Source organism: Microcaecilia unicolor, chromosome 3 (genome assembly GCF_901765095.1).
Source record: "Microcaecilia unicolor chromosome 3, aMicUni1.1, whole genome shotgun sequence".
NCBI classification, from domain to species: Eukaryota; Metazoa; Chordata; class Amphibia; order Gymnophiona; family Siphonopidae; genus Microcaecilia; species Microcaecilia unicolor.
The window spans coordinates 142213632-142240532 of record NC_044033.1 but is presented as its reverse complement, the minus strand read 5'-3'; the positions used below and the strand labels follow the sequence as shown (position 1 = coordinate 142240532).

At 43.3% G+C, this 26901-nt stretch overlaps 1 protein-coding gene across 1 annotated transcript in view; it reads left to right on the top strand.

The window, feature by feature from the left end:
- Positions 1-26901, top strand: part of WDR64 (WD repeat domain 64) — a 205136-nt gene that overhangs the window by 67631 nt on the left and 110604 nt on the right. Inside the window, 9 exon segments of the mRNA XM_030194685.1 lie at positions 5880-5959; positions 13264-13403; positions 16735-16861; positions 20742-20759; positions 20762-20817; positions 20819-20858; positions 20861-20891; positions 25321-25399; positions 25401-25443. Of these exon segments, the coding sequence (XP_030050545.1) occupies positions 5880-5959; positions 13264-13403; positions 16735-16861; positions 20742-20759; positions 20762-20817; positions 20819-20858; positions 20861-20891; positions 25321-25399; positions 25401-25443 (614 nt within the window).

The following is a 26901-nucleotide window of genomic DNA, read 5'->3' as shown; positions in this document are numbered from 1 at the left end:
CAGCTGTCATCTCACTGGTGTGACAATAGTGTAGACTGATGACCCCTTCTTTTGCCAACTCTCGCACGTTGTGGTATTTCGTTGCGATGTGCTTGGTGCGTGACTGAACCTTGTCATTCTGTGACAGTCGGATGCAGCTCTGATTATCTTCCATTATCTGGATTGGTCTCTGTTCAGCTATTCCAAAATCCAGCATAAGTTTTTCAATCCACATCAGTTCTCTGCACGCTTCCGATACGGCCACGTATTCAGCTTCTGTAGAAGACAAACTCACAATACTTTGTTTATGACTGGCCCATGAAATTTGTACATTTCCATACATAAACACATATCCACTTGTGGATTTATAATCAGAATGATCCCCTGCCCAATCTGAATCACAGTAACATATTGGTTTTGGATTACTATTGGCTGAAATCTTTAATTTACAATCAATGGTACCCTTTAAATACCTTACCATCCTTTTAACTGCAGTCCAATCTGATTTGGTAGGTGAGCTGACCCTTCTGCTCAAAATTCCTACTGCATTTGCTATATCAGCCCTGTATGTGGTAGCTAGATATAAAAGCTTACCTATGGCTGATCTATATTGGATGTTATCTGGTAAAGGTTCTCTTACTGTTTCATCCTTCAGAAAATCAGTGATCATGGGAGTGCTTACAACTTGGGCATCTTGCATACCTAAACTTTCAATAAGCTCATTTATTTTCTGCTTCTGGCTTAGAAGATAAGAACCATCATTTTGTTTCTCAATTTCTATACCAAGATAGTATGACACATTACCAAGTTCTTTTATCTCAACATTGAGGTTTAAACATTTTACAATGTCCTTGTACTCTTGCTCACTTTTGCTTGCAATGAGCAGATCATCAACAAAAGCTAAAATGTATGCATATTGTCCATTTGTGCACCTAGTGTACAAGCATTTATCTGCTTCACCTTGCTTAAATCCTAAATTTGTCAATATTTCATGCAATTTTTCATTCCAACATTTTGCACTTTGCTTTAATCCATAAAGACCTTTGTTTAATTTACACACTAGCTGTCTTTGTTTTGTATTTATGAAACCTGTTGGCTGTTCCATGTACAAGTCTTCAGTTATATCTCCATGAAGAAACGCTGTTTTCACATCAATGTGGTTGACTTGCATGCCTTTTGAGACTGCAATGCTCAGAAGTGTTCTGATTGTCGTGTGTTTCACTACAGGTGCAAACACTTCATCAAAATCTTCTCCATATTTTTGAAGATATCCCTTTGCCACTAATCTGGCTTTATACCTTTCCACTTTTCCTTGTGCATTCCTTTTTAACTTGAATACCCATTTGCATCCTATAGCTTTCTTGCCAGGAGGTAATTTTGTAAGAATCCAAGTATTATTTTATCCAATGCATCAATTTCTTCTTGTGCAGCTTTACGCCATTCAGCAGCTTCTTCTGCTGGCATTTTCTCAATCTCATCCCATGTTAAGGGCTCTTGAGCTTCTGCTGACTTTGTTAGGTAAGACAGTCTTGGGGGTGGAACACCTTTGTTTTCCCTGGATGAGCGTCTGACAACAGGTTGGTCTGACCTTTCCGCATCCTCTAAATCTGAGAGTCCTTCTCCAATTGATTCCCCTTCTCCAACTGTACTGTCTTCTTCAATGATCCTTTCTGTGTCTGCTTCCTCTGCCTGTTCCTCGTTAGATACAGGTGAGTTGCTTTCAGACATCTGCCTTGGTATGGCATTTATATACACTGGCATGTCTATTATGGTTCTAGTTTCATATTCTGGATGATAAGGCTCATCTGGGATAATCCAGCCTTTATCAACCCTTTTGTTTTCATCAAAATATGTAACATGTCTTATGCCAACAATGCCAGTTTTCAGATTCAAAATTCTATATCCTTTGTGTCCTGGAGCATAGCCAACTAAAATGCCCCTTTCTGTTGTGGAATCCAGCTTATGCCTTCTTTGCTTTGGTATATGAGCATATGCTGTACTTCCAAATGTTCTTATGTGTGACAGGTTTGGCTTCCTACCATGCCATGTCTCATGTGGTGTGCGCTCAGCGCCTTTAGTTGGCATTCTGTTTTGTAGGTACACTGCTGTGAGAATGGCTTCCCCCCATAGTCTTTTAGGGAGATTGCTATCTGACAGCATACACCTGGTCATTTCCACAAGTGACCTAAATTTTCTCTCTGCAACAGAATTTGCTCTGGTGTATAAGCTACTGTTGTGATATGTTGAATGCCTTCTTGTTCTAGAAATGTGCGCATGCTTTGTGAAGTGAACTCACCACCATTGTCGGTCTGAAGAACCTTTGGTTTTCTTTCAAATTTATTGCTCACCATGGCTACGTATTTCTTCAGCATGTCTGTGACTTGACTTTTTTCTTTCAGCAAATAGGCCACACAATATCTAGAGAAATCATCCAAGAATATTAGCACAAATCTGTTATTTCCCAATGATGGGATATTAAACGGTCCACATAAGTCACTGTGTATTAAGTCCAGCACTTTATTACTCCTATTTCCTGTGTATGCAGGAAATGAGGGTCTCACACCTTTTTGAGTAACACAGTCTATGCATTTCTCCATTTTACCAGCATCTGCACTTATCTGAATGCCGGTGGCCAGTTGCTTACTGTAAAGATCCTGGATCACCTTAGAATCACGATGTCCCAGGCGGCGATGCCAGATTTCCAGACTACATTTACCATCATTCTTCCTTACTTGCGCCATATGTGAGGCTTCACCTGAAATGTTCAGCTTATAAACATCATTATGCATAAAAGCTTCAGCATACACTTCATCATTTTTAGAGATTGTGCACTTACTGTTTTCAAAATGAATCACAAATCCCTTCTTATCTAATGTAGATACACTAAGCATATTGCAAACTGCTTGGGGAATATACAAGACATCACTTACAGGAATTTCTTTAACTTCATTAGACACTTTGCATTTTAAGAATCCAATACCTTTTGCTTGGATCTTAGCAGTCCCTGCGTTTGCAGTTTTAAGAATACCTTCCTCTGGACACATTTCCTGAAAGAAATCTTTACAATTGGTTAAATGGCATGTGCTCCCCGAATCCAAAATCCAAGTACTTTCATTTGAATTATTATTTACCATAGTCAAAGATTTTTCTGCCATTAGAAAGCCCTTGTGTTTATCTTTGTCCTTCATACATTTCCTGGTTTGAAAATTCTTTAGTTCCATTGGCTTAGGTGAGCTAGAGGGAGTGTTTTGTGTTTCCTTACACCATTTAGATACATGTCCCTCCTTTCCACATGAGTAGCAAATCAGCTTGCCCTTGGGTGGAGTTTTCCCATAGCTCCGCCTTCCTCTGTTCTTTGCCAAGAAATTTGTTTCATTTCTCTCTGACTTGCTTTGAGAACACATCTCCTCAGAATCATTTATTATGCATTCCTGCCTTAGTTTTGATGTTGCCTGTTCAAAAGATTGCCCTTCAATGGCCTCATTTACAGACCTAAAAACATCAAACTTCTTTGATAGTGAGGTAAAAAGAAATGCTCTTTTCAATGCATCGCACATGGGAATTCCAGAAAGTTCTAGCTTTTGAAATGAAGACATAAGATGCATAATGTGATCATTACATTTACTTTTATCCCTTAATTTGGTTTCATTCAACTCTGCCAGCCAAATTGGTTGCTGCTTTGCATATGTAGTTGCATACATAGTTCTCAGTTTATATAAAATGTCCTTTGGTGTATCTTTTCCCTCCACTAATATGGCTTGTTTCTCTGAGAGAGCTTCCAAAAGCATGCACTTCACATAATAGTTTGCATTGTCCCATTCAGCCATATTTTCAGCTGTTCTGTCTTGATCTAAGCATATATTTAATCTTTTTGCTCGAAGGAGACATATGAATCTTAATTCCCACTGCCGATAATTAAACTCAGTTAATTTAGGCACCTTGAGAGAGTAGAACAATGGTGAATTTCTTCCCTCAGCCATTTTCTTAGCCTTCTGTCTGCTGTGTGGGGGGAGAGAGAGACAGACTGAATCTTTCCTTTAAAACTTAAGAGAAAAAATGTGGCCTTTTTTTCTGCCTGGTAATATTTCTCTTCTTTTTCAATTCCTGGCCCTGGGCCCATAACCCTTTTGTTGGATTATTTGTAGTAAATAATTAGCAGATTTTAGTATACACAGCTTCAGCTTTAGAAATGTTAATTTCTTTCTTCATCTCTCTCTCATTCACCCCTGAATAATTCACTGCTGAGTCACTTTAAAGTTGAAGTAACAAAACATCTGTTTACTCACAGTTTGTAGTTAGATTATAATCAGATAGGCTTATATATATATATTACTATACATTTGTATTATCAGCTCCTTCCATGTGCTTAGATGGTAATGGATGCTCACACCACCATAGATCCTCTCAGGTTAGGAGAGATCATGAGCTCCATGTGCTCCATGTGCTGCATCTGCTGTGTCTAACCCCCACAGGAAGTTGCATAGCTGTGTGACCTCTCTAAGTAATTCACATCAGAGGTCACAGAGTAATCACAGAGAAATAATAGGTGACAGGCAATGCATGTAAAATACAATACATTCCAACAAAAAGATCACCTTATTGTCACACCAAAGCTACCTCCAGCACCCCCAGACCCTTGGGAACTATAGGACTGGTGAATGCCAGATCAGCTGCAAAGAAATCCTCGGTGATCCATGATGTCATACATGAACAGCACCTTGACATCCTAGGAATAAGTGAAACCTGGCTGGATGAAAGGGGGAGTTTACCACTGGCTGGACTATGCCCAACAGGTTTCAACATAACATCAAACAAGACCAGGAAGACAGGGTAGAGGGATAGCAGTCTTGATTCGGGATACAATTAAACAGCACAGAATCTCCATTCCCCAGCTGCATGAATCAGAATCTCTTTTAATCCAACTTGAAGAGGAGAAACCATCTGGCTGATCATGGTATACCGAGCACCTCGTAACAACATATTATCTGTGCAAGAACTCCTAGACCTGACTACTCACGTGACCCTGAATTATCCTAGGCTGGTGATCATGGGAGATTTCAATCTACACATTGAAACCCCAGATACCACCAGAGCCAAGTATTGAGCAAATGCTTTGATGGTGCACAGGAAAGGATCATTTCTATTGGGTTTAATACCCCTATTCATTTTGAAAAGTTGACTTCTATGTCGTCAGGACTTGAGGAATCGATAGCCACATGGAATGTGGAGCTGAATTTGAAACTTGCAGATGAAACTATATTACAAACACTCAAGAGAATTCCCAAGCCCATTGTAGGCCAGTTTATAAAAAGGTCTCCAGGGAAGATCCAGGAAACTAGACTGGATAAAAAGTCTGACATCAGCGCTGGACAAAATGGTAAAGCCTTTCTGAAAAATAAAATTAATGAACATGGCCTAATAGGGGTAGAGATAACAAGTAGAGGGACGTTTTGCCTTATCATACTGCTAGATTTTTTTGATGGGGTTAATAAACTTATTAACCCTTTCTTGGGTTGGCTCCTAGTTATACCCTTCTGACATATGTACACCTGCCAACTATCAATATTTTTTCTCCAGTCTCTTCTTTGGTGATCACTGAACAAAAAGCATTTTTGAGTGTTTTTATGTGTTTAGCAAGCGTCACATGTTCCTACTTTTTATCTTTTTATCGTTCAGTTCTACCTCATCCTTTCTTTGTCATTGGTGCAAAGGTTCATTTACAATTATTCATTCCAAGAATTACAGTGTAGAACAAAATATTTTCCTGTTTATGAAGTTTTTCCATAGCTATCTACTGTGGATTTTTTCAATGGTTATCTAAGGTCTACACTGTATTATGTTTGACAGTAGTATTTTAAAAATTAATGGAAGGTTTTATGCTTTTTGTTTTTATTATACAGACCAGTCAAGGAACTTTCTGTTCCAAGAGGAGTTAATACATTTGCTTACTGTGTAAAAGCAAATGTTATTGTTACTGGTGGTAAGTACACTATTCATCCTGAAAAAGAAAGCTAAACAATATATAGAGAGGCCTGTTTGCCATGTGTTGGTAATTGACATTGAGCTTGTAATTGTATAAGGCTTTTTCTGTGTATAAAGCCTGTTTCACAGGCAGAAATGGGCATCTACAGGGCCGCCGAGAGAGGGGGACAGGGGGGGACAAAATTCCCCGGGCCCGGGCCTCCAGGGGGCCCGGCGCCGGAGTCCCACCCCGCCCTCTGTCATCAGGACCTCGCACCTCCTGGGACCCTGCGGCGCTTCCTGGCGCTCCCTTCCTTGTTGCGACACTCTCAGCTTCATTTTTCCCAGCTGCCCTGCATTTAAAAAGTTGCAGCGGCGGCGAAAACGCAGGCTTGCCTCTTCTTTAAGCCCTTCCCCTTCTCTTTCAGCGTGCACTGATGCAATTTCCGGGTTTCCGCGAAGGCGGCACAGTGCACGCTGAGAGAGAAGGGGAAGGGCTTAAAGAAGAGGCGAGCCTGCGTTTTCACCGCCGCTGCAACTTTTTAAATGCAGGGCGGCTGGCCTGGAAGGAAAGAAGGGCTGTTCCTCGTTCTCTTCATTTGTGGGTAGCATTTTTATTTATTCTCACTTATATTTTCAAATGTGCCGGCTTGTGCAGCATAGGAATGTACACAGGGGAAGTATAATAATGGAATAACTTTTGGTAGTAATTTGTCATTTGGAGGGGCTGTTTATAGGGACTCCCTAGCACGTGTTGTATTCGTGCAGACACTTTTTTTTCTCCTGGTAAAGGGTCACTAAAACAGACATCATTTATGAGAATCAGGTGCTCAACACTTGGTTATTTACTTATTTATGACACTTATGTGCTGGAAACCTGAGGGCATAGCTGGGGCTGGGAACTGAAACTCGGGGGAGGGGTGAAATCTCACAAAAAAGGACAAAAATATACAATAAATCCTTAGACACCAGTCCTGTAATAGAACATGAAAAAATATTTTATAAAAAGGAGAGACCATCATATGTTATATCCAAGCCATCTCTACAGCCATATTTATAGCTGTTTTAATCATTGGTGCTCTCCAATTCAATGCTCACTTCAAGTCTGTTTTATGCTGAATAAATAATTGTTTTCATGTGTTTACAAGCAAAGCAAACAAAAATGGTGTGCTCATCAACCAAACTTTCTTCAAAAAATTAAAAAATGTTGCTAAAAACTTCACAATGTAAATTCAATAAACATGATAGAGTATTTATCTTATATGGTTCAAGCATCTCATCAAGCATTCCCCAAAACCTACTACCATGCTTGTTGAATTTGCACCAGAAAGTTTATAGTGACATTAAGGAGCCCTTTTACCAAAGGGCGTTAGAATCCAGGCTTAGCTCATCTTTAATGCTGGAGTTTCCTGCAGGCTAAGTTCATAGTCAACATGGCACTTGTTAAAAAAGTTTTTATTTTTTTTTTGCAGGTTGTGCTCTAATGTTGCCTTTAGCGAACAGTACTTGCAAAAAGTTAATACAGGAGCAGTTAATGCCTCCTGTTTAAGGAGGCACTAAGTACTCCTGCTTTAACCGTCTTTTATCCAGTTAGTAAGCATTAATCAGAACACGCTATCTGAATAACATTTCCATGCCCATTGCGTACCCATGGCAAGCCTCCTCCCCCCCCCCAAAAAAATATATATATATTTAAATTATATATATTTAAATGACATGTGGTTATCATGTGTAAAAGGAGACATTTCCACAAAATGCTTTAGTGTGTTGTGTGGTGAGCTTTTTCTCACGCGTTAAGTGTACATTGGAGATTAAAGAGTCCCTTAATGACATCTGCTGATTGGTGCCATTTTTAAATAGCTCTGCTTCATCTGAGTTCCCTTCATATTCTCTTATTCATAGCATAGTAGGGATGTGCATTCATTTGAAGTAATATGAGAAATAGATGACACTTCCCATGCTGTTTTTAACCTGAAATTAAAGTTAAGAGTGAAAGGTGCCCTTTTTAGAAAGGTGCATAGGTGCCTACGCACATCCAATGTGTGTCAGTTTGGAACTACTGCCCGGCTGCCGCGTGCCCCAGGTGGTAATTCCATTTGTAATACGCATGCCAAAAGATAGTTTTTTATTTTCTAATGCGTGGTGCTAACCGGGTGGTAATCGGCAGTGTAAGTGTGCTGATGATTACCACCCATTTAACGCGTGAGACATTATCGCCAAGTCAGTGGGTGGTGGTAAGGTGTCAGGCCCAAAATGGATGCTCGACAATTTTTATTTTGCTGCATGTTCATTTCCAGCCCAAAAAAAAAGAACCTTTTTTGCAGGCGTGCTGAAAAATAGACCTGCGTGCGACCAAAGCACGCACCTACACTAGCGCAGGCCATTTTTCGGTGTGCCTTAGTAAAAGGACCACAAAATTAGTGTGAGATTTGTTTGCAAAACCAACATACATACAAGTATCTACAGTATGTTAGTGACAATCTGGCTGATATCCAGCGCTATTTAACCCGGCCAGGAATGGCTTCTTTCCAGTTAAATAGCACTTAAATGACGTGGAGGGGCATAATCGAACGAAAACGTCTAACTCCATAGGCGTTTATCTCCGAGAATGGGTCCGTGAAGGGGCGGACCGAACTGTATTTTCGCAAAAAATAGATGTCCATGTTTTATTCGACAATTTGTGAGCTGGGCGTTTTTGTTTTTCAGCGATAATGGAAAATGAAAGGGCCCAGCTCAAAAACGAATATATCCAAGGCATTTATTCGTGGGAGGGGCCAGGATTCGTAGTGCACTGGTCCCCCTCACATGCCAGGACACCAACCGGGCACCCTAGGGGGCACTTTTACAAAAACAAAAAAAAAGGTAAAAGAGCTCCCAGGTGCATAGCACCCTTCCCTTGTGTGTTGAGCCCCCCAAATCCCCCTCAAAACCCACTGCCCACAATTCTACACCATTACTATAGCCCTAAGGGGTGAAGGGGGGCACTTACATGTGGGTACAGTGGGTTTGGGGGGTTGGACGACTAATAAGCATTAAGCAGCACAATTGTAACAGGTAGGGGGGGATGGGCCTGGGTCCACCTGCCTGAAGTCCACTGCACCCCCTAACAACTGCTCCAGGGACCTGCATACTGCTGCCAGGGAGGTGGGTATGACATTTGAGGGTGAAAATAAAAACTTGTGAAACATCATTTTTTGTGGTGGGAGGGGGTTAGTAACCACTGGGGAAGTCAGAGGAGGTCATCCCCGATTCCCTCTGGGGGTAATCTGGTCATTTAGGGCACTTTTTGGGGCCTTATTTGTGAAAAAACAGGGTCCAGGAAAAGTGCCCTAAATTCTAGCTACAAACGCATACTTTTTTCCCATTATCGGCGAAAGGCGCCCATCTCTGTTCGGGTGATAACCATGCCCCAGTCCCGCCTTTACCACGCCTCTGACACGCCCCCGTCAACTTTGTATGCTTCCGCGATGGAGTGCAGTTGAAAACATCCAAGTTCGGCTTTCGATTATATCGCGTTATTCGTTTTTGTGAGATAAACGTCCATCTCCCGATTTAGGTCGGAACTTGGGCGTTTTTCTCGTTCGATTATAAGCAGGTAAGTGCTAATATTCAGCGCAAGATAGCTAGTTATCTCTGCTGAATATTACCACTTGGCGCGTAGCGTCTAACCTGCTGTATCACGCGATATAACTGACTAGCCATGAATATTCAGCGCAATGCTGGCTACGTTTGGTGGTTAAATCGGGCTGCCCAACTAGCAGGCCTATATTTGTCTGCTATAAACTTAACCATCCAGCACTGAATATTGACTTGGCAGTTAAGTTTAAGCCGGCCGGAAAAAAAAATGGATATTGAATGCCGGTCACCAGAAACAGCCCGGCATTGACTATCCGGGCTCAGCACCAATTGCAGGACTTAGCCACAGGGCTGCTGAGAGACTGGGCCGGGCCTGCCCCCCCTCCCCCGCAGTCGTCTTTGTCGCCCCTCCCTCCACCTGCCTCCCTCCGTTCACCACCGGGCTGGGCCCCCCCCTGAATTCAAATCATAGCGCCTCACCTCGACCTTGCTCCGTGTGAAAGAAGCGCAGCAGCAGCAGTCTGCAGATCGCCTCCCTTTGGGCCTTCTCTCCCTATGTCCCAGCCTCGCGCAAGTTACATCAGACGAGGGCGGGACAGAGGGAGGGAAGACCCGAAGGGAGGCGATCTGCAGACTGCCGCTGCTGCGCTTCTTTCACACGGAGCAAGGTCGAGGTGAGGCGCTATGATTTGAATTCAGGGGGGCCCGGCCCGGTGGTGGATGGATGGGGGCGGGTAGAAGGGACTGCGGCGCCGGTCCCCCCTTGGAGGTCCGGGCCTGGTGAATTTTGTCCCCCCTGCCCCCCCCTCTCGGTGGCCGTGCTTAGCTGGCCTGCCTTCTGTGGGCTGAATATCAGCCGGAATGGATTCAATGTTCAGCCGGCAGCAGTGAGCATTTTCTTGACTGCTGCCAGCGTTATTCCTAGATAATCAATGCTGTACCATGTCTGGGCTTTGGCATTGAAGAACAGGTTTTTGCAGAGCTGTCTAGCACATAGCCAGTTAAGTTGTTATTCAGTACTTAACCGGCCATTGGTTACTGCATAAAGATAGGACTAACTTTTATGCGGTCCCTGGCTATCTTCCGCTCAATATCGCCAGTTAGCGGCTAGCCAGTTATATCGGGCGATATAACTATCTATCCTCCGATTTTCAGCCCCACTTTTCTGCTATTCTGTGGGTGGTACGGGGAGAGGGGGATGGAGTTGGGGTGGGGTTGGCACTTAACTGAATATATGCTGATATTCAGTCTTAACCAATTAAGAGGCTCTTTTAGTAAGGTGCGTAGGAGCCTACGCACTTCCAATGCATGTCAAATTGGAACTACCGCCCAGCTACCGCATGGCCCGGGTGGTAATTCAGTTTTTTTGTGTGTCTGATACGTGCGTTGGAAAATATTTTTTTATTTTCTGCCACGCGGCACTAACCGGGCAGTAATCGGCAGTGTATGTGTGCTGATGATTACCGCCCGGTTAACGCGTGAGACCTTACTGCTACGTCAATGAGTGGTGGTAAGGTCTCCGTTCCAAAATGGATGCCTGCCAATTTTTATTGCTGCACGCCCATTTTCTGTCAAAAAAGTGCCTTTTTTACAGGCGTGCTGAAAAATGGACTTGCGCGCGTCCAAAACATGTGCCTACACTAGTGCAGGCCATTTTTCGTCGCACCTTAGTAAAAGGACCCCTAAGTTAACTGGCCAAATAGGACTGCATAAATCACAGTCCTATCTTTGCCCAGTTTAATTTAACCAGTTAGGGACTAAATACTGGCACCTATCCGGTTAAATGCCATCCATCCACACATACCGAGATATTTAATGCTGGTCCTCATCCTATATAATAAGTCTCACCACCAATGTTCTAATGTGTCTGCCTGTGTCCGTGGCTCCTTCAGAGTTGCTGAGCTAGGCTCCATAGCCAGGCTGACGTCACTCACAGCTGATTCCTAGGCAGGGGGAGGAGTAGGGAAACACGCGGAGCAAGTGGCAGGGAGCAGCGCATCAAACAACGACCCTCCTCTCCCCTGTCCCCCCTCCAGCCACCCATGTCCTGTGACCCTCCACTCCCCCTGCAGCTACCCATGTCCAGCGACCCTACTCTCCCCCTGCCCCCCCTCCAGCCACCCATGTCCAATGACCCTGCTCTCTCACCTGCCCCTCCTTCATCCACCCAGGTTGTGTAACCAATTCTTCGGAGCATGCAGGAAAGATCCCTGGTCCTGCCTGCCCACTGCTGTCGCTCCCCCGCTACCGGATCGCTGTTCAAAATGGCCGCCGATACTTACAAGGGCGGCCACCAAGACTTCAGCAGAAGTCTCGCGAGTCCGCCATTGGAAGTCTCGGTGGCCATTTTGAACAATGATCCGGCAGCAGGGGAGCGTCAGTGCCAGCACCAGCGCCAGCCGCCAGCAATGGGCAGGCAGGACCAGGGATCTTTCCTGCCTGCCCCGAAGAATTGGTTACACAACCTGGGTGGATGAAGGAGGGGCAGGTGAGAGAGCAGGGTCATTGGACATGGGTGGTTGGAGAGGGGGGGCAGGGGGAGAGTAGGGTCGCAGGACATGGGTGGCTGCAGGGGGGGCCGGGGAGAGGAGGGTCGTTGTTTGATGCACCACTCCCTGCCACTTACTCCACGTGTTTTCCTACTTCTCCCCCTGCCTGGGCATCAGCTGTGAGTGACGTCAGCCTGAGTGGCTGGAGGGGGGGCAGGGGGAGAGAAGGGTCGTTGGACATGGGTGGCTGGAGGGAGAGGGTGAGGGGGGTCCTGAGACCAGAGAGGTGGGGGTGGAAGGGGGGCCTCAAACCATAAAGGGAGGGGGGAGGGGGCACACACTCACTCTCTGTCTCTCACATACACTTTTTCTGACACACTCTCTGCCTATCACACTCTCCATCTCTCACACACACTGTCTCTCAAACATACACTCCGAGGAAAACCTTGCTAGCACCCGTTTCATTTCTGACAGAAACGGGCCTTTTTTACTAGTAAAGAATAATTCCACTTCAAATTATTGACTGCCTCCTGAAATGGTAATCAGTCCTGATCTTCTCAACTGATTCATGTATAATCTCTTTCTTGTTAGTTTTACTCAAATGATGATCCCTATAGATTTCATATATGCCTACCATATCGTATTTTTGATTTCCCAAACAAATTACTCTCTCCTCATGTATTATTTCTTGATATTTATCATTTACTGTTCATTGTAAGTCACATTTTACTCAAGCTTGTTTGGGATAATGTGGGATATAAATGTCACAAATAAATAAATAAATAAAATGTGGCCTGGCATTGAATATCCGGGCATATTTTCAGTGGCAGTGATCAGTGTTTAAAAAAAATGATGACCACTACCAGCTGAATATTAACCACATAGTTTACTTTCGGGTGCTGGGAATACTTCTTCTTTTAAGTGGCAAAACCACAGAAGAATCATGAAAAGTCATAGGTTGCTGCACGCTAGTCATTTTGTCTTCTTTAAAGGAAATTTTATCCAAGTTGAAGCAGTGTTTTAATGTTGGTATGACCTGATAGATAAATTTAGGGCCCCTTTTACTAAGGTGTGCTAGCGTTTGTAGTGCACGCTAATTCTTAAATGTTAAGATGTCCATTATATTCCTCTGGGTGTCTTAGCATTTAGTGCACACTAATTCTGTTAGCACACGCTAAGATTTAGTAAAAGGCTCCTTAGTTATTGGCTTTTCTTAACCAGTAATCAGTTCTTTCCTTTTGTTCTATTTTTTTTTCAGGATTTGATAAAATTATTCGACTGTGGCATCCAAACATTTTCTCTAAGCCAGTGGGAAACCTTGTTGGACATATATATGCTATCACTGAAATTGCCGTTAATGAAAAAGATCAGCATATTATTAGCCTCTCCACAGCAAGGGTAAAAGCCCTTTGATAAATATTCTCAAAGAACATGTTATAAAACTTTAAGTACTGTGTCTTTCTAAAATTACTCGCTGGGGTAGTTAAATCGTTATGCCATATGGAATGAATTTACAGCAAACTAGCAATTTGGCCAACTGAGCAAGCTCCAGCACTCTTTCTGATCTGCATCTGAATCCAATCTTGATTCACCATATTGGGTGCCATTTTGGTGGATACCTTATAGCATACACTAAAAAAAAAAGATGCAGCATTCGAAAGAGGGAAGTCCCAAATGAGGGTTTAATTTCATCACCACCACCACCATGAGGAATCTCATGACTGTCACCTCTACAGAGTATGGACTTTGAAGTATGCAGCTTATATAGAGGTTGAGGAGAGCAGTAGCTCTCACACAGCTTTCCACTGGTAGGGAGACTCTGATTGGGGGAATAAGGGGTGTTTGTTGAGGGTATAGGCACAGAGACAGTAGTGGAGGGTAGGGGCATTTTTTCAGGGTGGAGGAGAATGGGGGTATTTGAGGGGAGCATTTGTTGAGAGTAGAGAGGGGGTAGAGGTATTTGTTGATTGTGAGGGATGGGATATTTTGAGGAGGGATAATAGGGGCATTTTTGAGGGTGGAAGAAGGAGGATGGATAGTGGAAGAGGGAAGGGTGGGAGTCACATTTGTTGAAGGCAGAGGTGGTAACAGGGCCTTTGTGGAGAGGGTGAGTTGAGAAAGAGCACACAGTTTCCAAGAAAACACCGTGTAGGTCCCAGAGAAGTATAACAGCTCTGCACAACTTTTTCAGAAGCAGGAAAAGAATTTGGTTATGTCCCCTTCCCTTAGAAGAGGGACATCTGGCATCTTCCCACTGAGCAAGAGAGGAATCTGTTGTTGGATAAGGAAGAAGCTGTTTGCATGGAGACACCTCATCTTGGAAAGTGTGACCTCTATCTTTCTCTGTGATTTTAAAGTTAACCTCCTTTTATTACACAGACTGATCCAAAGGAGTTTCCAGACTATAGGAAAGATAGTCCTTCATTTGGAGAATTGAAAAAAAGAAAAGCTCTGCTGCCCACTTGTACCACCTCCACAGAGTTCACACCATATTGTGGATTGTTATGAAAGATCAATCCGTCATTTATTTTTGATCCACCCTCCAAATATTTTCAGTCTTCCACTAAGTTTCAGAAATATGGCTTGCAATGCAAAGCATGTGCTGGAGGGAGATGTTAAGTCAGTGGTTCCCAAACCTGGACATTGAGGCACCCCAGCCAGTCAGGTTTTCAGGATATCCATAATGAATATTCATGAAGGAGATTTGCATGCAGTGGAGGCAATGCATGCAAATTTCTCTCATGAATATTCATTGTGAATATCCTGAAAACCTGACTGACTGGGGTGCCTCCAGAACCAGGTTTGGGAACCATTGAGTTAAGTGAACAAACACTTGAAATATTAAGTGTGTTCTTTTGCTTCTGCAGGATATACATAATCCTGGCTGAAAATGCATATTCTTTACAGAAATTATTCTGAAAGAGAGAGAGAGGAGGCAGTAGAGAGGCCTTCAGGTGGATAAGTACATAAGTATTGCCACACTGGGATAGACCAAAGGTCCATGAAGCCCAGCATCCTGTTTCCAACAGTGGCCAATCCAGGTCACAAATACCTGGCAAAATCCTGAAAAAGTTCAGTACATTTTATGCTGGTTATCCCAGAAATAAGCAGTGGATTTTCCCCAAGTCAATTTAATAATGGTCTATGGACTTTTCCTTTAGGAAGCTGTCCAGACCTTTTTTTTAAAGCCCGCTAAGCTAATCACCTTTACCACATTCTCTGGCAATGAATTCCAGAGTTTAATTACACGTTGAGTGAAGAAATATTTTCACTGATTCATATTAAATTTACTACTTTGTAGCTTCATCGCATGCCCCCTAGTCCTAGTATTTTTGGAAAGAGTAAACAAACGATTCACGTCTACCCGTTCCACTCCACTCATTATTTTATAGACCTCTATCATATCTCCCCTCAGCCATCTTTTCTCCAAGCTGAAGAGCCCTAGCTGCTTTAGCCTTTCCTCATAGGGAAGTCGTCCCATCCCCTTTATCATTTTCATTGCCCATCTCTGTACCTTTCACTATATCTTTTTTGAGATGCGGTGACGCAGTGTCTTGCGTTTGACTTGTTATCAAATGCTGCAAAATTTGTAGAACCTTACTTTTGCTAGTCTTCTGAGCATGATAACATAATTCACCTGTACTGCTTGCTTTGGTAAGTTAATAAACTACTGAAAAACTTTATCTCTTCTTCTCTTTATTAATTCTGGTTTGTCTCCCTGCTTCGTAGGAGCATGTGCACAGCTCTGTCGAATTAAGGAGTCATTAAATGATAACTTGCAGCCTGGGACTTCCCGCTCCTCATTAATAGTGGCTGGACCACTGTTTCTGAGGGACTGGAAATACCTGAAATATTGAACAAATATGACCCCCGAGGCAAGTATTTAACTGAAACACAGGCCTTGTCAGGTCCAATAATAAAATCTGCTTCCTCTGATCCAAGGCTCCACCTCTTGTTTCCATCTGGGCCCGCTACACTGCAGTTCTGCTATTGTTTGATTTGTGTTGCTGATTTCCTCTGGTCTGTTCATTCTACATTATTCATACTGCAACAGCCAGTGTTTTTATTTTTAAATGATGGCTGCTGCAGGCTAATCTAGACCCAGATATTCAGTGCAAAGCAATATCCAGCTATCAGTACTAAATATCCTGATCTTGGGCAGCTACCTGAAAGCGGCAGTGATGGTGCCCAGAAAGTTACCCAGTTAAATTAGGACGTAGTTATCCAAGTATCACTGCTAAACATTGGCAGTATCCAGACAACTCCCGGCTCCACCGAGATTCTGCCTCTGGACCACTGTTCCCTCTAAGCTGAGCGGGGGGGATCCTTCAAGTGCATCGCTGCCAGTGGGAGGTAATGCTTCAATATTGTGTTTTCAGTCGCTATGGAAAGGCAGGTTCCCTGGAGTCCTGTGGAGCATATCTGTCCCTCACTATTGAAAATGTGACAGTAAAACAGCACCCCCCACTGGCAGGACTGTAGGTGGAGGACTCCCGCTGAGTTTAGAAGGAACAATGCTCCGAACCATCCTGGCACTGACCAGAGAGTCAGTGGCACTACCCACGTAAGTACCACTGAAAATCAGGGTTAGACCTGCAGATTAGAGCTGCTCTTACCCGGATCACTCCTTCTGTTTATCAATCCCTTAAAAAGTAGTAAAATAAAGATTTCTATTACAGCAATGTTAATCAACACACTGTACTTACTGTATAGCCTTTGGTTTTCTCAGGGATTCAAAGTGTGGGATATACAGACCCTTACTCTGCTGCAGGTATTCCTTGATACAGAGGTGGGTCCTGGGGACAGGTCAATTCGCTCAATGATATTTGACAGCAAGCACCTTCGACTCATTACAGGTAAGTCAGTCTCTGGCTGCAAGCTTTGTGTAGCATCTGTTGTCAAGACTTGTTAACTGTAAAGTCTCAATATCTTGAAGTATAACCTTGGTACATCAGCACACACCTGAAGTCTCTATTTTCTGAAATTTCCTTTATTGAATAAATATAGATAATTTACTCACAGTCAGATGTTCAGAAGTGTTGCCCCAGGGCACAGAGACTCCGTAATTCTGAAAGCTGAATCAGTGGTTGGAGATAGAAATCTGAAGAAAGGCAGCTTTATTGCAGAGGTGGGAAAATAGTTGACAAGAAGTAGCTCAGAGCTGGGTGACTTGAAAGTGCACTATCTCATTAGAAAGATATGTTACAAGGTAAAAACTGAATCCATTCCAGGGAGCTTAGCAGGACAAGTGCTGTCTGAAGCAAGATGGAGAATGCCTCATGGAAACAGAGGCCAAGAAGGGCTCACACAGGCCCAGGGAGGAGGAGGTAAAGGGACCAATAAGGATAGAGCCTGCTATCAGGTAGCAGGGATGGTCCCAGGGGGCAGCCCTCGATTGGAGGGAAAGGTCATACCTGGCTGACCTCTCAGGACAGCGATAGTAAGAATGACCAGGAAATGATAGCAGGTAGACAAAGGAGCCAAGCTTGACTGAGAAAGAGAAGGGGTCTTGGCAACAGCGTAGACCAATAGCAACAGCCCTTATACAGACAGGCAGGTGTGGCTGCATTACGTATGAGACTACATTACATACAATGCATTACTCATGTTCTTTGCAGTGAGGACTGCAGCGGTAAAAAGTCCTTAGAAGTAAGAATAGCAGCATAGGCGCCCGGTATAAGAGGCTTGGAGAGGTTAAGCCTCCCCTGCTGTGCTCTGAGGGGTTTAAATTGTTGATTTACCTCCATCCTCACAGCAGGAGCTGCAGTGAAAGCCCTCTAGCCTTGTGTAACCAGTTGTAGAAATTGGTTTATGGTTTGTTTACCTTACTGCTGGGAGAGCGGGGGAGGGGGGGTTGGCTGGAGGTGTCCTGGGTTGCCAGGGAGATATTTAACGAGGATGACTTCCTGATCTGCACTGAGGACAGATAGCAGAATCGGATACTGGGCCAGCATGATCAGAAAAAGTCACCAGACAACAAAGGTAGAAAAGATCATTTTATTTTCATTTATTATAGTGTTTGGAATATGTCCACTTTGAGAATCAGGTGCTCAACATTAAAAGTTTATATTTACTTATTTATGGCATTTTATCCCACATTAAACATGAATTAGGGTGTTTTGTGGCTCTACATGAGAACTGTGATGATATGATCCCTTGTTTCATATTGTTGACGGTCTGCATTTTCCGTATGGGTGGTATATTGGTGTATTAGGTTCTGCCTAGTATAATATTTATGGTACAGTAAGGTTCTGAGTGTGTTTTTTGCACAATGTTGTGCATAGTGTTTTTCAGTTGAGCGATTGTGCTTAGAATATGCTTTGAGCAACCACTTTATTCTTTGACATATGTTACATATCTAATATCTAAATTTAATAAAAGGTATTAATTGTGACTTTTATTTTTATTTATTTATTTTTTTCTGTGTGTTATCAGACAATTATGGATTTAAGCTCCACCCCTGGCCCCACCCCTAACCCCGCCCCCTTTAGCCTCCCCAAACAGTTGGGCCACCGACCGCCTATGAATAGCAGTAAAGGCATTAAACACATTTTAGGGTCACACTATAGACTAGTGCGTCGAAGGACAGAACATCTGTTAGATTTGTGCTCCTTTTATTTGCAAGTCTTCTTTTTGTATTTCATTTATGAACTCTATTAGGCCAATATTCAGCCTGCCAGGTCATTTTCAGTGACTGGCATTGAATATCCAGGTTTTGGGTTTTTTTGCCAGCTCAAACTTAACCAGCTATATCAATATTTAGCGCTAGCCGATTAAGTTTATAGTGGCCAAAGACCTATAGGGCCTGTGACCAGCAGAGCAGAGTTAACGCAATAACCCGGCACATAGGAGCAGGAGACAGACCGCGTGAGCAGTAATCTACTGCCAGGTTGGGGCCCGCAGGAGGCTGCTCTCACTATTGTTTGTTTGCCCCAGGCACGGCTTGGTCTCTCGGCAGCCCTTCTTCTAGTGAATACCTTGCACCTCACCAGGGAACTGAAAATTGCCCTTAGAGCATGCCAGATGGGAACGGGGACAGGCAATACAGGGCCATGGGTAAACGAGAAGGAAGGGCAGGAACTAAGGAAGAATGTGTGCTGAAGGATGGTGATAAATGAGGGAAGGAGGATGTTTAAAGGTGTTTGCAAAACAGGTGGGCGCGTTTGTCATGTAATATGGGTAGATGTAGCACAATATTGATCTTGTTTATAACTGAATATTGCTCAAATCTTTTTAAGTAAGATCAGAAGTAAGCTGTTCAAAGATTTATTTTTACTTTAACCATCATTGGTATTTACTGTTTACAATGTGAACTAAAAGTGATGAAAACCAAAATAATACAGTTTTATATTGGTTTGTACTTTTAGTTTGAATCTGCATTGTACAGGGCTGTTGCAAGGGTATTAGCCATCCTAGGCAACATTCAACTTGTGCCTGTCCTCAATTATCTTTCAGTCCTCTTAAGTTCCCCCCCCCCAAAAAAAAAAAAAGCTTTAGTGGACCTCGCTGCTGCTGAAGACCCCCCCCCAGACCACAATTGCATTTCAAGATAGCCCCTGTGAGGGCTTGAGGAAGGGGGTTCTGCTACTGGAGGGGGGTCTACTGCAGGAGGGGTCTTGAAAGGGAAGTCTGCTGCTGGGGGAAGGGGGTACAACCCTGTTCTACCTGCCCGAGAGCATCAGGCATGTCATTGCAGCCCAGTGCTCTCTGGCAGTGAAGTAACCCTAGCAAAAAGCTGGGGTTATTTTGTCATCTTTCAGGGCCGTGAAGTGGCTTGCAGTGTATCGCTGCAAGTCACATTAGGGTATTGCATAGTAATGAGATGTAAAACATGCATCTGCATGGTTTGCATCTCATTACTGCTTAATCTGCAACAACTTAAATATTGGCGTGGATTATTAGTCAGGCGGCATTAGGGTCATTTAAGTTGCATTAAGGGCCAAATAAAACGACCAAAGGCCCTAATGCCACTTGATGAGTTCCCGCCTTAATCCTAGTATTTTACAAAGACAAGTAAGCATTTACTTTTCTTTAAACAATAGTGCCTAAATAGGTACATTTATACTCTCTTATCCTAAGTACCTTGTTACTCTCTAAGAGCTCTGGAGACCTGTTCCATTGTGGCGATGGGTGATGACAACACCCATTTGCATGTCTGATCAATCCTGCTGTCTATGGAAAACATCTGTTACAGATAAGCAACAATGCTTTATAAGCAAAATAAAATAAGCATTCTGAAGCATAAGAATTTAACAATTCACCCACAATTTCTCTTTCAAGCAGGATTAAAGTCACAGTTTCCCGAACACTGATACTCATAATCCATGTTCACCTAGCAGCAGAGGCAGCTTCTGTTCTCTGTCATCCCTCAACAATGACCTTATGATAGACTGTATATTGTATATATTCTAGACTGCTGACACAGGCATCTGCTGAAACATGGCCCGTGTCGGGTCCTTCAGTAAACTTATCCACTGACGCTTCCAACTCTGCAGGCTCATTGTGCTTTGTTGTCTGTGCAGACTACAGGTGAAGGCTATGCAACATTATTGAAGTGTTTGTTAGTGCTGTACTGTTGTGAATGAAGTATGTTGATTTTTATCTTCCCACTTCTTAATGGGATTTATATATCAATTGTAATCATTGATGGTATATTATTAGAGCCGTGCATGACATCACATATTTTTAATCTTAGTATTTTTCACCCTCTCTCTCTTTCTCACTCTGTCTGCAAAGGATCATGTGTCTTGGATCTCTGCCTTTAACGCGAATGATACAGGATACGAGACAAGCTCCACACACTCATGACAGACCCCATAAATGTGCTAGTTTACAACAGTGCTTTACATCAGGTATCACCATCTGCTCTGAGTCCATTGTAAAGGTAGGTATCATATTCAGTAGCCTGGCACACCCTCAGAATTACTGTGAGAATCTTACGGAGTAATTTACAAGAGAAAGGGCATTTGATAATGTTCTCTTAAGGCATGATAGCTGAAATAGTTCCACTTACTCAGATGGGAAAGACCTGGACAACTGCAACAATCAGGTTTCAGTTGGTGCAAATGGCCATGCCTAAAGTTAGGTGTGATTCCCAGGCGTAAGTGCTATTCTATAAACTGCGCCTAACTTTAAGCATGGCTTATAGAATAGCGCTCTTTTTTGGCGCTGATTTTTTTGGCACCATATATAGAATTCAACTCATAATTCACAAGCTGCCTGCTCTGTAGCTGGTATATATGCATGCATGTACTCTGCATATGTATCCCATGTATTTTATAAAAGAAAAAACCTAAGGAAGCCATACTGAATCAGCCCAAGATCCATTGAGCTCAGCATCCTAACTGTGGCTGGTCAGGGTTGCAAGTACATAGGAGATCCCAAAATGTAGATCTATTTCTCCTAGTTCATTTCCAGGATGAACAATAGCTCTCCCAAATTTATTTGTGTAATACTTTTTATGGACTTTCTTCCAGGAAATTGTCCAAACCTCTTTTGAATTCTGCTATTTTAGTCATCTGGACCACATCTAAGGTGACAGATTCCACAATAGATTCCCTTTTCCTGTCTTCCAAGATGTCCCAACCCATTCAGCATGTATTTTCTAGTGTTAGAAGTTTTCCGTGTGCAAGCAAACCTTGAAACCCATGCCCTTGGGGTTAAAAGCAGCCACCTGCCAGGTGAAGCTATTCTATCTCTTAAGAAATGCTAATCTTTATTCAGCAGGACCCTCTATGTAATCCATGTGTTGTGAAAGAATATAAAAGTCATACTTCTTGTAATGCTACATGGCTCCCAATTAAGGCTTGACTGTTCTTTAAGACCAGCACCCTCATCTTCAAAATACTATTCGGTATGTCTCCCAAATACATGCTAGATCTGATTGAATTATCGCCAAGGAACGCAAACCCAGGAACTAGGGGCCACTTATTACTACACCTACCCAACTACAGCAACATCACCTTCATATCCATCTACACTGCGGGTTTAGCAACCTGGGTTCCAAATGGTGAACTCAATCCCCAAGGCCATAAGAAGCATCAACAACTATCTCCAGTTCAGAAAAGAACTAAAAACGTATCTATTAAGACAGTTTATGATTATCTCGTACATCACTGATGTTGAACACATGTACCGAAAATAACACTGTAATCCCTTTTGCTAATTGTAAACCACATTGACAGAAACCTGTTTTTGGATAATTGTGGGATATAAGATTGTATAAATAATAATAATACTGTCTTCTGACCAGAAAAAAAATGGTATTTGAAATTCACCCTGAAGCCTTAGTCAGCAGTTTGGCCAAAGAGGTTTTAGATGTGAAAATAAAATCCTGCTGGGTAACCTTACTTAGGGCTAAGAGAAGGAGTTCATAAATATCTTTGGACACCCCTTCACTCTGGATTCAGTGTCCCCGGGTCTTCGCCATTTATATTCTTTTAGTGAAATACTTCACTGATTCTTTGAGGCTGACCTGTCCTGAAGTAGAAATGCCAGGACTACCTGCTTCGACTTTTATAGCCCCTCTCAGCTTTCTATGCTTTGGTTCATATTGAATGCATGCAGACATTACTACGCTTCCGTAAACGGCATAGGAAATTAGTAGTCTCGGCTCATAGGCTACAAATGAGTGTTGTGCCTCTGGAGAGATTTTTGTCAGTTCCTGTTTGGACTAGGATAGTCATGCAGCCCTTAAAAAGTTGATTGCTTTCACTATACTTTTCTAGAGTTTGAATCTGAAAAAGCTTATGAGCTACCAGACTACTCCAGGCCCATGAGGAGAAATCTGAACCATTCCTGATTTTACTCCGTATGCAATAAGGTTAAAACCATGACTGGTCTCAATCTGTCCCTGAATGATCCAAAAATCCATCAGCTAGATTTGCTTTTTATAGCACTAATTCGATCCTGGCTGTGCTCTTGCCAGGTTGTAGCAGCAAGTGCACTTTTGTGATTTTACTCCCAGTGTATGTTGGTGTATTAAGGCTGTGTAATATCCATGTTCTATATATATATATATATATATATTTATTTATTAGGATTCATTTATCGCCTTTTTGAAATAATTCACTCAAGGCGGTGTACAGTAAGAATAAAACAACATAAGCAATAGACAATTACAGCAATAAAAATATTCAAATAACAATACAAAGTATGACGTGGAGGGACATAATCGAAGGGGCGCCCAAGTTTTGTTTAGGATAGTCCTTGCAAAACATCCCGATGGGGAGCGGGGAAACCTTAGTATTGAAACAAGATGGACGTCCATCTTTCGTTTCGATAATAAGTCGGGACGCCCAAATCTTGAAATTTTAGGTCGTCCTTAGAGATGGTTGTCCCTATCTTGGTCGTTTCTGATTTTGGCGATAATGGAACCAAGGACGCCCATCTCAGAAACGACCAAATGCAAGCCCTTTGATCGTGGGAGGAGGCCAGCATTTGTAGTGCACTTTGACTCCCTGACATGCCAGGACACCAACCAGGCACACTACGGGGCACTGCAGTGGATTTCATAAAATGCTTCCAGGAACATAGCTCACTTTCCTTGTGTGCTGAGCCCCCAACCCCCCCCCCTAAAACCCACTACCCACAACTGTACACCACTACCATAGCCCTTACAGGTGAAGGGGACACCTAGATGTAGGTACAGTGGGTTTGTGGTGGGTTTTGGAGGGCTCACTGTTTCCTCCACAAACATAAACAGGTAGGGAGGGGGATGGTGCTGGGTCCGCCTTCCTGAAATGCACTGCAACCCACTAAAACTGCTCCAGGTACATGCATACTGCTGTGATGGAGCTGAGTATGACATCAGAGGCTGGCATGACATATTTTGAAAGATGTTTTTTGAGGGGTGGGAGGGGGTTAGTGACCACTGAGGGAGTAAGGGGAGGTCATCCCCGATTCTCTCCGGTAAGTCATCTGGTCATATTCGGCCACCTTTTTGTGCCTTGGTCATAAGAAAAACAGGACCAGGTAAAGTCGTCCAAGTGCTCGTCAGGGACACCCTTTTTTTTCCATTATGGGTCAAGGACATCCAAGTGTTAGGCACACCCAGTCCCGCCTTCGCTATGCCTGCGATACGCCCCCTTGAACTTTGGCATGTAAATGGCTATAAAAAGGTCATTTTTGTGAATAAAGCCTTTACACATGGAAAATCTTTATAAAATTAACCCAAGTTGCTCTCTTTGGATTTTATAAAGATTTGCCCCCCCCCCCCCCCCCCCCCCCACCCCCCGTGTGCAGACGAAAGCAGATGCATTGTTCCGCAACATGCATACTTCTACCTAGATAGAGCAGAACCATTTCTGGGGACTCTATTCAAATAACAAATGCACTTTTGAAACACTTCAGAGGTTAATGATGATAGTGGCAATGAAAGGGATTAAAAAAGAAAATCACAAATAGTGGTGAATGTTATAGAGAAGCTTGATTGTAACAGAAAATCAATGAAGCAGGGAATCAAGAAGTTGTTCTTTATCTATCTATCTATCTATCTATCTATCTATCTATCTATCTATCTATCTATCTATCTATCTATCTATCATCTATCTATAGATATATATAAAATCTTGTTTCTGTATTGTGACAAAAGAAGCCCATTGCCAGTGTGAATTGATGGCATCCATCTATAAAGGTGTATATATATAGATGGATACACAACTTAATAGGTGATTACTGTATATTGTTTTTCTTCGGACCATCAGGTAGACCCAGAGTCGCTTATTAGTCACCATAACACTGTTTTATGTATGGTGAGAGGGTTCATACCCGTCTCGTCATAGGTCACAAAACATAAAAAAATATATTACTGATTTATATATATAAAAAACATATTTTGTGACCTATGACGAGAAGGGTACGAACCCTGTCACCATACATAAAACAGTGTTATGGTGACTAATAAGCAACTCTGGGTCTACCTCTGATAGTCCGAAGAAAAACAATATACAGTATCACCTATTAGTTGTGTATTCTTTACAAATATAGTATTACTGATAATATGCTATAATATAGTGGGCACTATTTTGAATCTGTATATATTGATGGATGCCATCAATTCACACAGGCAATGAATGGGCTTCTTTTATCACAATACAGAAACAAGATTATATAGTCATGATGCAATAGATAAAAATTCCAGTGCAAATACAGCAAATATGCCATTTCTGTCTGGACAATAACAGCAGAATGTAATTCTCCATACACATGAGCGCAGCATGCACTGCTGCCTCCATTTTTCCTTTTTTTTTTAAGAATATGACACACGCTAACCAGGACAAAATGCCTATGAGTAACTCTGAATATTCTTCAGGTGGTGGGAGTTTGAGACAGGTTATCAAATATATGAGATCGCAGATGCCCATGGGTCTACGATTGAAGTGACTGCCGCAGCTTTTTGATAGTTCGGGATTTCATCTTGCCACAGGGGCATGCAATGGTAAATAAATTTGATATTGGATATACAACACACAGACAAACACACTGCTTTTCAGTAGAGACTCTGGGGCCGATATTTAGACCACGGGTGTTAGCCCGGCTAACTCCCGTGGTCCACCGTGATACAGGGGCGTATCTGCGTGGGGCCACAGGGGCCTGGGCCCCCGCAGATTTTGCCCTGGACCCCCCTACCGCCGTCAATCCTCCCCGCTGCCGTTGTTTACCTTTGCTGGTGGGGACCCCAACCCCCCGCCAGCCGAGGTCCGCTTGCCACCTTTAAAGATATTTCTTCAGCTGGCAGGGGACCCCAACCCCCGCCAGCCGACCCGACGTCTTTAAAGTTCTTCTTCGCCCTCCGTGGCCGTGCTGTAGTTGACTGTTCAATCCAGTTCGGAGTCTGACGTCCCAGCACGTTGTACGTGCAGGACAACGTGCTGGGACGTCAGACTCCGAACTGGATTGAACAGACAACTACAGCACGGCCACGGAGGCCGAAGAAGAACTTTAAAGACATCGGGTCGGCTGGCAGGGGTTGGGGTCCCCCGCCACTGAAGAAATATCTTTAAAGGCGGCAATCGGACCTCGGCTGGCGGGGGGGTTGGGGTCCCCCGCCAGCAAAGGTAAACAACGGCAGCGGGGGAGGGTTGACGGCGGGGGGGAGGGTGGAGAGTCGTTGGTGGGGAGGTTCTGGCAATGGCGGTGGGGGGGGTCGTTGAGGGCGGGGGCTAAAATGTGCCCCTCTCTCTGGCTCTGAACCCCCCCTACCGCCAGAGTCCAGATACGCCCCTGCCGTGATACCAGATATTCAGTGCCAGGCAGTTTCCAGTGACAGGCATTGAATACACAGTTTATTTTGGGCTGGTTTGAACTTAACTGGCCAAGCCAATATTCAATATTTAAACCAGCCAAAGATATTCCAGGATTTCACAAAGCCAATATGGCTGCCAAACTCACACTCAAAATCGGCAGATAGCCAGTTATATGGGGAGATATACCGGCTATCTGCTAGCCACTAACTGGCGATATTCAGTGGGAGACAGCCAGCTTATCTCCTGTTGAATATCGCTGGATAGCCAGCTAAATACCGCTTAACCAGCTAGGTGCCATTCTGGCTGGTTAAATGGTTTTGAATATCGGGGGAAGGAGTGTTCTGTCCCCCCCCCCCCCCTTGTTTTCCTTTTCCAGGCATATTAGACCATCATCTTTACTAACATTCTCACGGGCCTCTATTTTCTCCATATAGAATGTAAAGTCCTCTGCTAGACAAAACCAATGGAATGGAAGCATATAGTGAATGAACTGCTATATTACTTGATAAGGTGGTGCCTAAATGTCGGTGTGACAAAGAAACACTCATAGGGGCCCTTTTACTAAGCTGCAGTAAAAAGGGCCCTGTGCTTGCAGCGGTGGCTGTTTTGCTGTGCACTGAGGGCCCTTTTACTGTAGCAGGTAAAAAGGC